At 33.5% G+C, this 14,337-nt stretch overlaps 2 protein-coding genes across 2 annotated transcripts; one reads left to right on the top strand and one right to left on the bottom strand.

Annotated features, from left to right (window-relative positions):
• Positions 1-1,449: 1,449 nt before the first annotated feature.
• On the top strand, positions 1,450-5,631 carry LOC112519761. The gene is made up of 5 exons (XM_025128006.1): positions 1,450-1,591; positions 2,876-3,026; positions 3,122-3,180; positions 3,270-4,614; positions 4,963-5,631. Exons 2-5 carry the CDS (start codon positions 2,918-2,920, stop codon positions 5,490-5,492), a joined length of 2,043 nt encoding a protein of 680 aa, XP_024983774.1. The 5' UTR covers positions 1,450-1,591; positions 2,876-2,917; the 3' UTR covers positions 5,493-5,631.
• Positions 5,632-7,214: 1,583 nt separating this feature from the next.
• Positions 7,215-11,225, bottom strand: LOC112519787 (acetate/butyrate--CoA ligase AAE7, peroxisomal). Its single transcript, XM_025128045.1, has 3 exons — positions 10,917-11,225; positions 8,849-9,445; positions 7,215-8,454 (listed from the first exon to the last, which is right to left on the bottom strand). Exons 1-3 carry the CDS (start codon positions 11,151-11,153, stop codon positions 7,558-7,560), a joined length of 1,731 nt encoding a protein of 576 aa, XP_024983813.1. The 5' UTR covers positions 11,154-11,225; the 3' UTR covers positions 7,215-7,557.
• Between the last annotated feature and the right edge of the window lie 3,112 nt (positions 11,226-14,337).

Genomic DNA, 14,337 nt, shown 5'->3' with positions numbered 1-14,337 from the left:
GAATATCGATATATTTTTGTTATGCATAAAGTACTGTATATTGATGCATATTACTTAAAATTCAGGATTACAAGTAATTATGCATAAGTGCAACTTATTAAAGCTCGATGTTTGAATTCGTATAAATAAAATCAAATAGAGGATGAACATCTCATTTTAAAATATAAAATATAAAAAATCTAAAATATAATTAGAATAATTATCGAGTTCCAACAAAATAAATAATTATTCTCTTTATAAGAAAATTATATTATTAAACCAAATATAAATTACTTCGTTATTGTACATAAATTAAATTATAAAAAAATTGAATTAAAAAATTACACAAAAAAATGAGAAATTTCAGATAGTTAATTTGATATTAATATCGATATATTTTTGTCAAATTTTTATAATATTTTCAAACATATATTTTATTCAAAAATAAAAACATCACCGCTTTCTCAAAATCACATAAAGTCATATTATAACATCGACTGAGATAAATAATAAAATAAAATATTAAAATCACGATGTATCTCGTTGCATTGCACGAGTACGCTTCTAGCATAAATATACAAGATATCCCCATTTGACTTTACGACCTCACCGCTTGTTCTTCCACCATCAAATAGATGATCAGATTCAAGGTTTTATATTTTAAAGAAAAAGATTAAAAAAATGTAAATAGACCAAATTATCCTTAAGTTAATAGAAATTATTTAACAGAATTAAGTCTTCGGAAGTAAGGGACCCATGACATTATAAAACGTTGAATATATAATATTTATTTCTAAAATCAAATGTATAACGAATTTTATATTTTTTATTCGATTTCGAAAACCTTTTATCCCACCTTACCCTGCCGACTGCCGTTGCACCCATTTCATGGCCCGACCCACTAAAAAAAATTCGTATTTTAAATAAATCAGTAAATATAAATAAACATTTGATATTATTTTCATTTTACCAAAATAAGAAAATTCAATATTTAATTTTAAAATATGAACAAGACAAAATTGTTTTTAACTATAAAATATTAATTATATATTTATTTATTGATTTATAAATTTATAAGATTATAAATATAATATTAAACAATTATAATATTTAAATAAAAAGTGAATCATAATGATAAAGAAACTTTCCCCTGATGGGACCACCCGATCACCACTACACCCTTTGAAAATCTTCCCCTCCCTTTCAAAAATATTTTTAAGTTAATAAAATAAATTATTTTGGGAGAAAAAAAAATAAAAAGAGACGTTATTTTGGAAAAAAGTTAACTTTTTTCTGGATTTGCAAATAATCTTTTTGTTAAAAATTAAATAAAATGAATAAATAATATAATTTCTCACAGTTTTTCTATCAAGAATCCAACCAATTTGATGTCCCCATAACCCATTAAATGCCCTTTTGAAAATGATTAAAGAAACTTGACCATTTAAAAACCTTATATTCTTTGATAATGTTCTCAATTCTATCAAAATCTCTGCCATTCAATTCCTTTTTTTTGTTTCTGTTTGCACAATGGAAGCTTCGAAGCATAGAAGAGAGCTAAGAGATTGATAGCTTCATTTGCAGCAAATCTTGAATTCTTGATGTTCAGCAAGTAAGTCTCGACCAATTTGGGTGTTTTTTTTTATAAGTTCTTGAAGATTTCAAATGGGTTTTGACTTTTGATCTTTATGCTTGTTTTGATCTGGATTGCAAGTTGAAAGTGGATAATCTACTGTTTTTTGTTGGTGTCAAAGTCAGTGGGGAAGACCTGTTTGACCATGGTTTTCTGTGACATTCTGATACCTTTGGGATATCTAGGGTTTGAATTTCACCAATGTAGCTAAATTGGAAGTTTCTTTTTTTTCTGGTTTATTGCAAATTCCATCTGGGATTTGGTAAAGTTTTGTGGGATTTCGTTTTTGATATGTGATTATGAGTTGACATCAGAAAAATCGAGTCTTTCTGGAGTATGAACTGAGGGTGAAGCTTCTTTTGTGTGCTTTTTTGGTGATTTTAGTGTTATCAGACATTTTGGTGTAATTGTGATTTATAAAGGATCCACTAGGTGACATAGCATGCTAGCAGATGTGAAATGCACACTCAGAAATGTACCCTCTATCACCAGTTAAGGACTCAAGTGGGTTGCTCCTCTTGCAGGGTCCAAGGGGGCAGCGCCCCCGGCGGTGGAGGGGTTCTGACTCGAGCTTACGAGCCTTTCTGAGTAGGCTTTTAAGGGGCTGTTTGGTTGGTTTTCATTAAGTCCATATGGATCAAGCTGTCTATGTGTCTATGTGGATTTATCTGTCTAAAGCTCCTTCTTAGAAGCTTACTGAGTAAGTCACTTTCTATATCATTAAGCCACTACCAAGCATTCATGTATAGTTAACCGAATAAGTTGTGGGTCGCATTAAGCTCATTAAGCTGCTAACAAACATGCCCTAACTTAGAGCTTCTAAGCCTGCCTCTGGTGCGTTTCAACCTTATCCACAAGCAGTTGTAACTGCTATGCAGCTATTTACTAACCGTCTAACTACCCGAAACCGTCAATCTCTCCTATATAGATATATAAAACGGTTAATCTAGTGGATATATACTTGAGTTTTCTGCCTTAAGAACAAGTGTGACTTCTTGGATTATCCCAGTACCGATATCGTGAAATCTACGCCATTAAGGGTCGAAATATAGTATTTGGAGAGTGATCCAAGAATTATCCAAGTGATTGGCTCTGAAGTTAAAAAACTGACCTTTTTTATTCTTGAAAACAAAAAAAAAGAGGGAACAATATCACATATATACTTTGCAAGCAACCCCAAAGATATGGTTGGTGGATTACTAGATTCAAGAATCAATATCTTTGATGCACTTCTAAGCAATTTGATCACATGATACTTTGCAGATGTTATTTGGTTTCTTGATAATTTTCTTGAACTGATGCAAAATGAGAGTTGAGAAACAAGGTTCGATTGCAAATCGTGGTTTTCTTCATTTGTTCGATTGGAATGTGAAATCGCGTAAGAAGTTGTTATACAAAACTCCATATTTACCAGGTATTTTTAAACTCACCGATCGGAACCAGCTTTTCTGAAACGAAACATATCAGCATCTTTTCGTGCATTTTGACCTCCGGTTTGAATTCTTATAGAACAGTCGAAGCAGAAAAGGAGTAACGATACCAACATGCCAATCACTCAGTTTCATCCGGTATCAATCGCTATTCATCTTTATACTTTATTCGAATTTATACAAATCTGTTCTCATTAGATTTACATGAATTCTTGTTATATTCACAGGTGAATGAAGATTATACGGCAAATAGTTTGAGCCTTAAAGGAAGTAGTGTCTACAGTTGTGCATCTTCACAAATGAATGAAGATGAATATGGTAAATCCCCTGGGGTAGTCGCTAGGCTTATGGGATTGGATTCTATGCCGACTTCAAATTTCTCCGACACATTATTGGATTCTCAATCTATGCGTGATTCTTCTGCACCGTACGTTAGAAAAAGCCCCAAATTTGAACGGAAAGATTGTCCCCAAATGGAGCAAAAACATAAAGTGATAGAGAAGTTTCAAACCGGAAGTCTGCCTCCAAAATCTGCTAAATCGGTTCCGATAACTCAAAACAAGCTCTTATCTCCTATCAAAAGCTCTAGGTTTGTGTCTTCAGATGATCCAGCTTGTATAACAGAAGCAGCATCGAAAATACCTCTAGTTGGATCATCTTCGGTTTCTTCTTCCGCTAGAAAACCATCCAAGATTTCTGGAAGCAGTCGAAGGGTTGGGGAGTCGAATGCTGCTAGGAATCTAAAAGGGCAATCGATGAACAAAAGTTGGGACGGTTGTTTAGACTCAAAACCGTTGAAAGTCTTGGAAGATGGAAAAAAGTCCGTTTCTTTGGCTCTTCAGGCGAAGGTTAACATTCAGAAACGAGAAGGTTTGAGTTCTAGAAGTTTGTATTCAGCCGATTCGATCAATAGTCAGCCAAATAAGCAAAAGAATACACTCAAGAAACCTTCTACAAACAGTGTTCTCAAACAGAACAACCAGAAACAGAATTGTGTTCTCGATAGAGGAAAATCTGCTGCAAAATCTTCGGTATCTTCTATCCGTTCACAAAGTAGAAAACAAGTTCCCGAAAAGAACTTGAGTAAAGTTTCCAGAAACTCTACAAACAAAACGATCAATCAGAGAAAAGATTCCACGGAAGACGTCAAGAATGGGGTTCGTGATAAAAACGATAGAAACAGAAATGTAGTTAGATCGAGTGGATCGGATATTGTTTCTTTCACATTCACATCCCCGATTTCACGCTCTACAGATAAAAAGAACGAGTTAAATGGTTTAAAGTCAGCAAATGGAGGTGATTCTTTAAGTATCCTCTTGGATAAAAAACTAAGGGACTTAACTGCTATGAGTTCCCCTTCGGGTTCTCAAGAATCATCGATTAGTTTCAGAACACGAATCAACAGAATACCGATCTTTGAAGGCAAAAGAAACCAAGATCGAGTCAGTAAAGATGATTTCTGTTCCGGGTTCTCTTCAAACGATCGACATCCGAGCCTAATATCTCTAACCCGACCTTTTCTTGCGGAAAGTAGCATTTCTTCGGATACTGCAAATAGTTATATCCCCAAAGGTAAAAACCATAGACCATAAACACATGTTACATATACAATTTAGAAGAAGAAAGTTCGTTAGGAACCCACAATTGATTAGGTACTCGGGAACGGCCCGCAACGGCGCACGTGTCCCTCTTCAGATTGAATATTCATGATGAATATGGACATGTTTATTTATCGAGAATCACACACTCATGACAAATATATTACAACATTCATGATTAGTAACACGTCCATATTCCTGATGAATAACGTGCATTGGACTGGACGGTTCCCGAGTTCCTAATCAGTTTTTGGTTCTTAACAGAACCTGCCCCCAATTTAGAAATGTTTTTCATCGTTAAATCTGTTTTTCAAATCTCCAGAACTTGGTGCATTTTTCTCAAAGAAATCCACAATGATGGACGTTGATGATGCCGAGCAGTGCAACAAGTCGGAACCATGTTACGTGAAGGACATACTTTCCGACGTCGAGTCCATGTTTGAGGATTTCTCGTTAGGGAGGACTCGAAAGATCGTGAACCCACGTCGGTTTGACCAATTGGAAGCTCAAAGAATGGTCCTTGAGAAGCAAGACGAGCTTAAGTTAAGGCGTAAGCTCGTGTTTGACTGTGTGAGTGAGTGTGTGGACTCGAAATGCAGAGTTTGGGCACGAGGGCTAGCCGTGGTGCGAAGAAAAGATTGGTTAGCAGAAGAAGTGTGCAACAAGATGTCGGGGTGGGAACAGATGAAAGATTGTATGGTGGAGGAGCTCGTAGACGAGGATATGAGCGGTGATCAACGCCAAAAATGGCTCGATTATGATGTCGAAGTGTTCGAAATCGGAGTAGAGATCGAAAGACGATTGCTTGATTCTTTAATCAATGAAGTTGTTGCTGATATCTTGGTACCGTAGGTAAGGTTAAAAAACATAGGATTTGGTCGATTATGTTTATGGGTTTTTTTCCTTGTTGATTTTATTGCATATTTTTGGAAATCATAATGAGCAAATTGCTGTGAATAGTCTTGATTTATGCAACATGAATGTTTTATTCATTATGAATTTTGCGTATTTGGGTTAAGCGTGAACGGAAAGGAAATTATTCCGGGAAGTGTCGCCGAAGACCCCTACGACGTAGTTTTGTGAATGTGTTAAAAGAAAAGAGAGTGGTGCTATTTCGTAAGGGAACATAGCAATCGATTCGGAGAATCTGAACTCGTTGCATTTGAAGAGAGAAATCGTGAAAATGAAGAAGAGATTGGCTAGGGTTCTGTTCTTTTGAGGAAAGGCGTGTTTTATTAAACAAAGGAAGGATTGTCCTTTTTTTGGCTGAACATGAACTAAGAGGTGTTTTTGTTTTGTGCGAATAAGCTGATTTCTGTACGAATAAGCCCCAACATCATTTTGGCTGTGCAAATAAGCTCATTTACTCATTAAGCTCATTAAGTCCTAAGTAAACATCTCCTTAACCAACTTTAGTATTTCATTATTAATTTTTTAAAACCATTAAACTTCTTAAATAAAATCAATTTCTTTTACTATTTGGTGAAATATTTTTGAATATTTTGTGTATCTGATTTATAGGACTTGAAATGAAATTGAATTCAGTTTTTTTATAAAAGAAAATTATAAAAATAATTAAATAATGTTTTTTTATTAATTGATTAATATAAAATAATTGTTTTCAATATGTTTTAAAACATAATTACAAACAAATCATATGAAATCCCGTGAAATATCAACTACCTTATGAGATTTTTAAAATCTATGTTTGTTAGATTTAATGAGATCCTGATATTTAAAATCCAAACATTCTTGTAAACCATAACATGGAATTGGAATTTGAAATCTTAGGAATATCTTTGAGCTTCTCCAACGGATTTTTTAAAATGAAGAATTAAAAGTTAAAATTTTCAAAAAGAATATTACATTCACTCATCTTGAAGAATCCAACATTGATTATAATATTAAAATAATATATTCATTTATTAAAATAATATTTCTTCCTTTAAATATTTATTTTCAAAGTTTTCAAATTATATTAAAAAAATTATTCTTTTACATGGTAATTATTTTTAGGGTGTTCTCTGTATTTTAGAGAAAAATCCATTCTCTTTCCCAGTCTCTCCATTTTCATTTTAAAGATAGTTTTAGAGTATCTGTTTTCTCTATTTTGAGGAATCTGATGGAAATGCTCTACGGGATAGTTGGATTATGACAGTGCTTTATAGAATTTATTTGTAATAATATTTTAAAACTATTTTTGTGATCATCAACTAATAAAAGACGACTTGAGATCATGTGAGACCAAACTGTTTTCCTGAGACCCGTTTTTTACACTTGAAATTTCACAGTAAAACACAATGAAAGTAACCTTTACACTATTTATGCTGTGAAGTTTGGATTTTTTTTACCTTCACAGTGTTTTGCTGTGAAGTTTCAAGTATAAAAACGTAATCTTACGTGTCACACGAAAACAGATTAGTCTCACGTAAACCTATCCCAATAAAAGACAATCTAATTATTTTTATAATTACTTACAATTTTTTCTATAAATTATCTTTAGCACCGTGTTTTCGAATTTAGAGAGAAAATAAAGGAAAAAATAGGAGAGAATAAATTTCAATTTCATTCTAAATCAAAGATTCTAATCAAAATCCAAACCCATCACGTTCAAACCAAACAAATCAAAGATTCCAAATGTTCGTCTGAAATCTAATAATTCCAACTAAAACTGAGCCAATTGTAATCTAGAAAAACACACAAATACGATATAATACGAACCCATAAGACATCGGACTCTTTGTGATGCGATGATCGAACATTAGCCTCCCAATCATACTTTATATAAGAGTGAATGTCAACTTCAATTATAATAAATCTAAAATAATTTATAATTTTGATAATGTCTTAATTTCATTGGTCGGACGGTCGTAAAGCAGATTTTTTATTCCACAAAATGTGGCATGCCTTATTTTGTTCATAACTTGCTCGAATTAACAGGCCCCATTTCCTTCGCTTTAGTCCTTAACAAGTGTTTCTGAACCTTTCCTGTAGCGGTCTTCGGCAACGGACCAAAAACTACTGATCTCGGCACCCAATATGCCGGCATTTTCGCACGACAAAACTTCATTATATCCTCCGCAATTTTACTTTCATCCCGTTTCGGAACCCCTTCTTTTAAGGTCACGAATGCACATGGCGATTCACCCCATTTCTTGTCAGGTCTTGCCACCACTGATGCTTCACTGATCATCGGATGCTGATATAAAGTATTCTCAACCTCAACACTACTGATGTTCTCGCCACCAGAGATAATAATGTCCTTGGATCGATCTTTGATCTCGATATAACCATCAGGGTGCTTCACGGCAAGGTCGCCTGAGTGGAACCATCCATTTGCGAAAGCCTCGGAGTTTGCTTTAGGATTCTTTAAGTAGCCTTTCATCACCATGTTTCCACGAAACACGATTTCGCCGACCGTGGTTCCATTGGCCGGAACCGGTACCATCGTTTGGGTATCGACGACTTCAAGGCCTTCGAGGGCGGTGTATGGGACTCCTTGGCGTGAGTTTAGTTTGGCTTGTGTTTCAGCAGGGAGGTGGTCCCATTCGGGCTTCCACGCACATATAGTTGATGGACCATAAGTTTCTGAGAGGCCATAGGTGTGTGTCACACGAAACCCATTTTGGGACATTTTGAAGAGGACGGAAGGAGGTGGGGCGGCTCCGGCTGTCATGACGTGGACAAGGCGAGGCAGTGGGAGGATGGTATCTTTAGATGGGGCGTTTACTATCGTGTTGAGGACCACCGGAGCGGCACAGAAATGGGTGACACCAAGATTGGCGATAGCCGAGTAAACACCTTTGGCTGTCACCTGCATAAAGCACGGCAGCATCAATGAATGAGTAATACGCCAATTCTCTTAGAGATGGAATAAAAACCGGGCCTTTTGGTCCGGACCAGGCCCTTTTTGGACTGCTTTGACCTGACCAGATCTTTAGGACCGGTCCACCCCCATCTCTAACTTATATGTGGGTTATTTATCTAAATGACCTCCCGACAAGTGTTCTTTTAATCAATGACTTTCCGACAGCTTTTTAGGTGTTTTTGTATATGTAAGTGGCATTCTCATTCGGTCAGGATATGGATTTTAAACAAATCCTAACAGAAGGTCATTTAAGACCCAACAAATTATGTAGCATACATTTTATACTTGAAAACTTTACCAAATAAGGAAATGTTATGTTAAATTGGCAAGTAACATGTACCTGTCGGAGGCAAACGCTTGTCCCACAAATAGCAGCAAGAGTCCAAGTGAAACACCAACCATTGCAATGAAACATAGGCAAACTCCACAGGTATACAGCTCCTTCACGTATATCCCACACCACAGTGTTACTTGTAGCCGTAAGATAAGCACCACGATGATGCAACACGACCCCTTTAGGGCTCGATGTTGTGCCTGAAGTATAACCCAAAGCAATACTATGCCACTCATCTTGTGGTGGTTTCCATACGAATTTGGGGTCACCAAATTCAAGAAACTTCTCATATTCAACCGCCCCTTTTCCTAGAGCATATTGGAGATTCTTCGGATCACACTCACTGCTTTCATCCCGAATAACAATTAGAAGCGGTGGCTTGAAATTGCTTTGAATTTTTTCTTTCAGAATCTTCAAAGCTTCTTCGGCCAGTTTGAAATACTCTTGATCAACCATTATGACTGCAGATGCTGAGTGCTCTAACAGGAAGGCAATGGTGGGAGCATTTAGACGAATGTTCACTGCATTTATGACTGCTCCGCTCATTGGAACTCCAAAATGGGCTTCGTACATGGCTGGGATGTTTGGTGCGATCACGGCCACCTGCCAGTAACAGTATCAAGTGAGCTACAAATTGAAAACCAGTTGTGCTTAGTAAGCAAGAGAGAGACAGAGATCAAAATGGATGCACTTTGACTTTCAAGTCAAATGAATTTCTTTTAGAATTCAAATGATACGAATTTTGCACCAATCGAACGCCAAAGGTTTACAATTTGCATTTTGTCCTGTATAATTTACAAATTTTACAAGTAGTATAAGGGCTTTTAGTTTAAGGGATTGAGGTACCTCAAGCAGGACCTAAACTTAAATTGCGAAGGATCCTAAGTAAAATGATGAAAGATTTCATGTTGATCCTTGCTAGTTTTCCTCCATGTTGATAGAAATCAAGTTTAATCTTGAATGCAGCAAGTAATTTGAAGCTTTATTGGATGAATATGGTAGACATTTGTCACTTGATACTTGGTAGATTTGGGGTTTTTAAGTGAGGTAAGTCGGTTGTTAGGAGAAGTATAAATAGGAGGGTGGATGTGATTAGGTGTCGGGTTTATAATCAATTGGGTGTTAACCCTTAGGAGAGTTCTTGGTCTCTCGAAAACCAGAGTGTCTCAGAATCATTTGGTTATGAGCGAAGAATCAAATCTTACCCTGGCTTTGTTGGTAATCGGTAGCAATTTCTAACATTGACATCCAAACTCAGCTTAGTGTGTATCTAATTACATTAGTATGTTTTGAGGAAGTGGGTTTAGTACTAATTATCTTTAAACCGGAGAGGGAGCAGCATAACTTTTAACAATAACATTATGCCCATTATTGTAAAGTATGAATTTCAGCTGGCTTTCAAACCTATGCTTTTCTGAGTTTATAGCACTGTATTCATGGGTTTTTAGACTCTTTATGAGGCAAGTCTAAAAATGGAAGAGAAGGAGCTAGGAATCAAAGTCCCCTTTGTAACTAATAGATGTGTTTTAATCACTAATTTTCACCCAAAAAAGTTATGAGCAGCCTCTACACTTTATAAGTCACAAGCTGTTGAAAATTGTTTCTAGGTATAGGGTTATAAACAGTTGACTATCAACTTCAATCCTATTTCTAAAACCATCTTTTTGAGATCGATCAGAAGCCTTTTGCACTTTTTCTTCCAGTTCAATCGATTAGGTAAAAGAAATTAATCAACAACGGTAATGAAATAGAGCCAAATATAACGGAGTTCGATGATAGTTCCACCGCCGAACTCCAAACTAGAATTTCATTTCTACTTCTCTGGTCAAACGCATTAATTACCGTAATCAGAATTTATATGTACTTTACAACAAATATAACATCGTGTCTCCGTTTTAAGTTCATCGCGATCGTGATCGTGATCGTGATCGTTATTGTGATTGTGATTCCTCTTTGACAATTTATATATTATCTAAGATTCGAGATCAATGTTTACCTCAAAAGTCATCTTCGATTCATATATGCATGTTCAATAAAATCAAAATTGAAGAACTGAGAAGAGGAAAAGTGTTACCGTTGAACCAAATCCGACGGAGTGTTTGGAAAGCGAGGAGGCTAAACGGCAGCAACGGTGGTAAGTCTGTAGCCATGTGTAGTAAAGTGAGCCGTGAACCACCGATCTACGGTGGGGATGAACCAGAGCAGCTCTCTTCAAAAACCAAAGAGGCGTTAGTGCTGTGTAGTTTGCTTCATTTTTGGGCAAATCGTCGATATCTTTCTCCTTCTCCATCCCTCTTCCCTCCATGGCCATCTCTCAAAGTCTCTAGCAGCTTCTTTGTTGGATATATCGATAGACGATGATCGGTCAAATAGCTAAGAGCATCACAACCCCTTTACAATTTACATGTCCATATATAAAGGGAACGGATAATTAAAAACCTTAATAAGAAGTAGTGATAAAATTTGATTCCAACACATTTGGATAAAAACGCGAGTATATATATATAAAATACTGACGTGATACAAACGAAACATTGTAAATATTATTATTATTATACGATACATTTCGATTCATAAACATTTTTAAAATATAATGTATATTAGGTAATTGATATATTAGATAATTAATTTTAATTAAATATTTTCTTTTAAAAAATTTAATTAAATATTTTGATTAGTTGTCAAAAATAAAATTACTATATTACCTTTTTAGCTTATTTAAAAAATATTCTTAAATATCTCAAATGAATGGTTCACATTGAATCTCACAGTTATCACAAACTGACCAATATTCATTTGTATGGGATATATATATATATATATATATGGAGAGAGAGAGAGAGAGAAAAAAAAAGTGATCAATTGCAAATCACTCTCATCTGTGAAAACCTTACAAATCAATCTTATTCATCAATTTTTTTGATCAATAGACAAGATTAAATGTGTTTATATTAGAAAATAAAAAAGAAAATAAAAATAAAAGTTTAATTTTTAATTAAAAAAGGAAAAATTGTCAAATTTTTAATTTGTATGATTTTGTAAACGAGATAAGAAGATCGTGGAAATCTTAACATTAATGAAACAAAATCGTTGTTTTAAAATCTCTATATATCGTTTAATATTATTGGTTGGCCTGGTGAGGGTGATGGCCATGTCGAAGCTCTCCTCCTTGTCCTTCCTTTTTTGCCTTTCAAAAAAAAAATCTCTATATATCATTTTATCATTACAAATATTTTAACAAAAAATGTTAGAATAATCTAACAAATTATATGTTTGATAAAAATTATCTTCATTTTATGACTAAATATTATCAATAAAATAACATCCACATTAAAAATAGATCCAAGTAAGGAGTAATGAAACTAGGTATATCCTAATAAATTATGAAACATAAAAACATAATTTAATCAACAAAAAATAATGAAACCTTTTGAATACTAAATGAAATATTTTTGTTTCATTAAATGAATGATTAAAACTGTTTCACCGTTTATGTTATGAACTCACGTGACTCCTTGTCGCCTTTAATGAAAGATGAACCATTTGACATGTAATAGTGAACGATATATGAAACTATTTCATTAACAGTTATTGAAGTAGGATCGGACTCTTAATAATTTATAATCAAAACCAATCGAACACCACCATTGTCGTTACAATATTAATATTTTTTAAAACATTAGATACAAAAATTTAATTAATATATTTTAATAGATTAAATTATTTAACGTTTTTTCTTGTTTTATTTTGGATGCTCTTATTTAGATTTTGAGAGAATTAAAAAGGCATCTATTTCAGGATTTAAAAAAAAGGTAAAATAAAATAGAATTTACAACAAAATGTTCTATTACGATTCGAACCGTGTAACGGAACTCAAATTTCATTTGTTTGTGAACCAATCATTTCCAACAAACCGTTAATCATCTACACGTTTTCATCAAGTTTTATGACTACATAGCCTTGTAGTTGGTCCATAAATAAGAACACGACTTTTTTTCTTGAGATGTCGCTGTAAATACACAATATTTGTTAGGACAACCTTTCAGGTTTGTTTGATGAAGTAAATACATTTTAAAAAAAAAAAAAACGTTTTACATATAAAAAGTAATACGGAGATATAGAAGTCTGAGAAAATAGATAAACAAAAACATCAGGGTGTGTATGGTGTCAGCATTAGAGCATGTTTCGAAACATGACGATCTACTGTAGTTGTTGGTTTAAATGGTTGATCAAAAAACATTGTATAAGGTTGAGCACATGCTTTTTTGACATGACGATCTACTGTAGAATGTCCAAATTCGTCTGTCTATTAGCATACGATTTTTTCTTCTTCTATTTTTGACAACTAATCAAAATATTTAATTAAAATTTTAGAGGGAAATATTTAATTAAAATCAGTTACTTAGTATATCAATTACCTAATATACATCGTATTTTAAAGACATTTGTGAATCAAAATGTATCATAGTGATAACATTCACAATGTTTCTCGTGTATCACAATATATTTTATTTGTTTTATGAAATGTATCATAGCGTGCATTTTCGTTATTTTCATTGTTTTACAAAGGATATCACATTGTGCATCTTGTATGTATATTTGTGTATCATAGTGAATATCATTTGTAAGTATCACATTGTGTAGCTTGTGTTCACATAAGGTTAAGCGGAATAAAGTTCGTCGACTAAGATTAACCGAAGAGAGTAAAGAGGAGAGATGAGAGAATATATCTATAAAATCCTTAAAATAACCTTAAAAATTAATATTTTAAGTTAAAATTATCAAAATTATTAATTTCCTAATTTAACACTTGATTTGTGGTTGATATATATATATATATATATATATAGAGAGAGAGAGAGAGAGAGAGAGAGAGAGATAGAGAGAGAGAGATAGGCGGGTTGGTTTACGTTACAAACCGCATAATTCATGAAAACTATGCAAATCATTTTCGACCAATAGGAAAATTCTGTTTTTTTTTCTTTAATTTAATAAGTAAGGGTATAATGGTCATTTGATTGTATACTGTTAATATTGGAAGATAATAATTACTCTTAATTATGGAAATGTAATAATAGAAACATTAAATATAGAAAGTGGTAAATCAATTTTTCTTAATATAATTTTTTTTACCATTAATAGTTTTTATTATTTTATTAAATTATACTTATTAAAATATGAATTGTAAAAACACTACAATATGAAATCTGATTTCATTTTATTGAAAAAATATATGTAGTTTGAGCAATGAAACGAATGTCATGGTCAATAGTGACCATGAACACAATTTCACTGATGAATTTAATTTATTAATATTTCAAAACGTTTTATGCATGAAAAAATTTCACTTACGAAAATAAAGCATTTAGTTTTGAAAATGTTTCATTCAATTTTCAAAAATGTTTCATTTCTTTATATGTTTTAGAGGTTCCAGGTATAAATATAAGGAAGGAATAAAAATCCTCTTATAACCATGGAGGTTCAAATACGATGAC

Source organism: Cynara cardunculus, assembly GCF_001531365.2.
Source record: "Cynara cardunculus var. scolymus isolate 2C chromosome LG 10, CcrdV1, whole genome shotgun sequence".
Taxonomy (NCBI): Eukaryota; Viridiplantae; Streptophyta; class Magnoliopsida; order Asterales; family Asteraceae; genus Cynara; species Cynara cardunculus.
The sequence above is the reverse complement of the archived record's forward strand: the minus strand, read 5'-3'. Positions and strand labels throughout refer to the sequence as shown.

Bases quoted from the DNA above. Each gene is read 5' to 3' on its own strand.
- LOC112519761 (XM_025128006.1), top strand. From the start codon at position 2,918: ATGAGAGTTGAGAAACAAGGTTCGATTGCAAATCGTGGTTTTCTTCAT. The intron at 3,181-3,269 runs GTATCAATCGCT...TTATATTCACAG, and splicing joins CAATCACTCAGTTTCATCCG to GTGAATGAAGATTATACGGC. The intron at 4,615-4,962 runs GTAAAAACCATA...TCAAATCTCCAG, and splicing joins AAATAGTTATATCCCCAAAG to AACTTGGTGCATTTTTCTCA.
- LOC112519787 (XM_025128045.1), bottom strand. From the start codon at position 11,153: ATGGCCATGGAGGGAAGAGGGATGGAGAAGGAGAAAGATATCGACGAT. The intron at 9,446-10,916 runs GTAACACTTTTC...TGTTACTGGCAG, and splicing joins CCGTCGGATTTGGTTCAACG to GTGGCCGTGATCGCACCAAA. The intron at 8,455-8,848 runs GTACATGTTACT...TGCTTTATGCAG, and splicing joins CAAGCGTTTGCCTCCGACAG to GTGACAGCCAAAGGTGTTTA.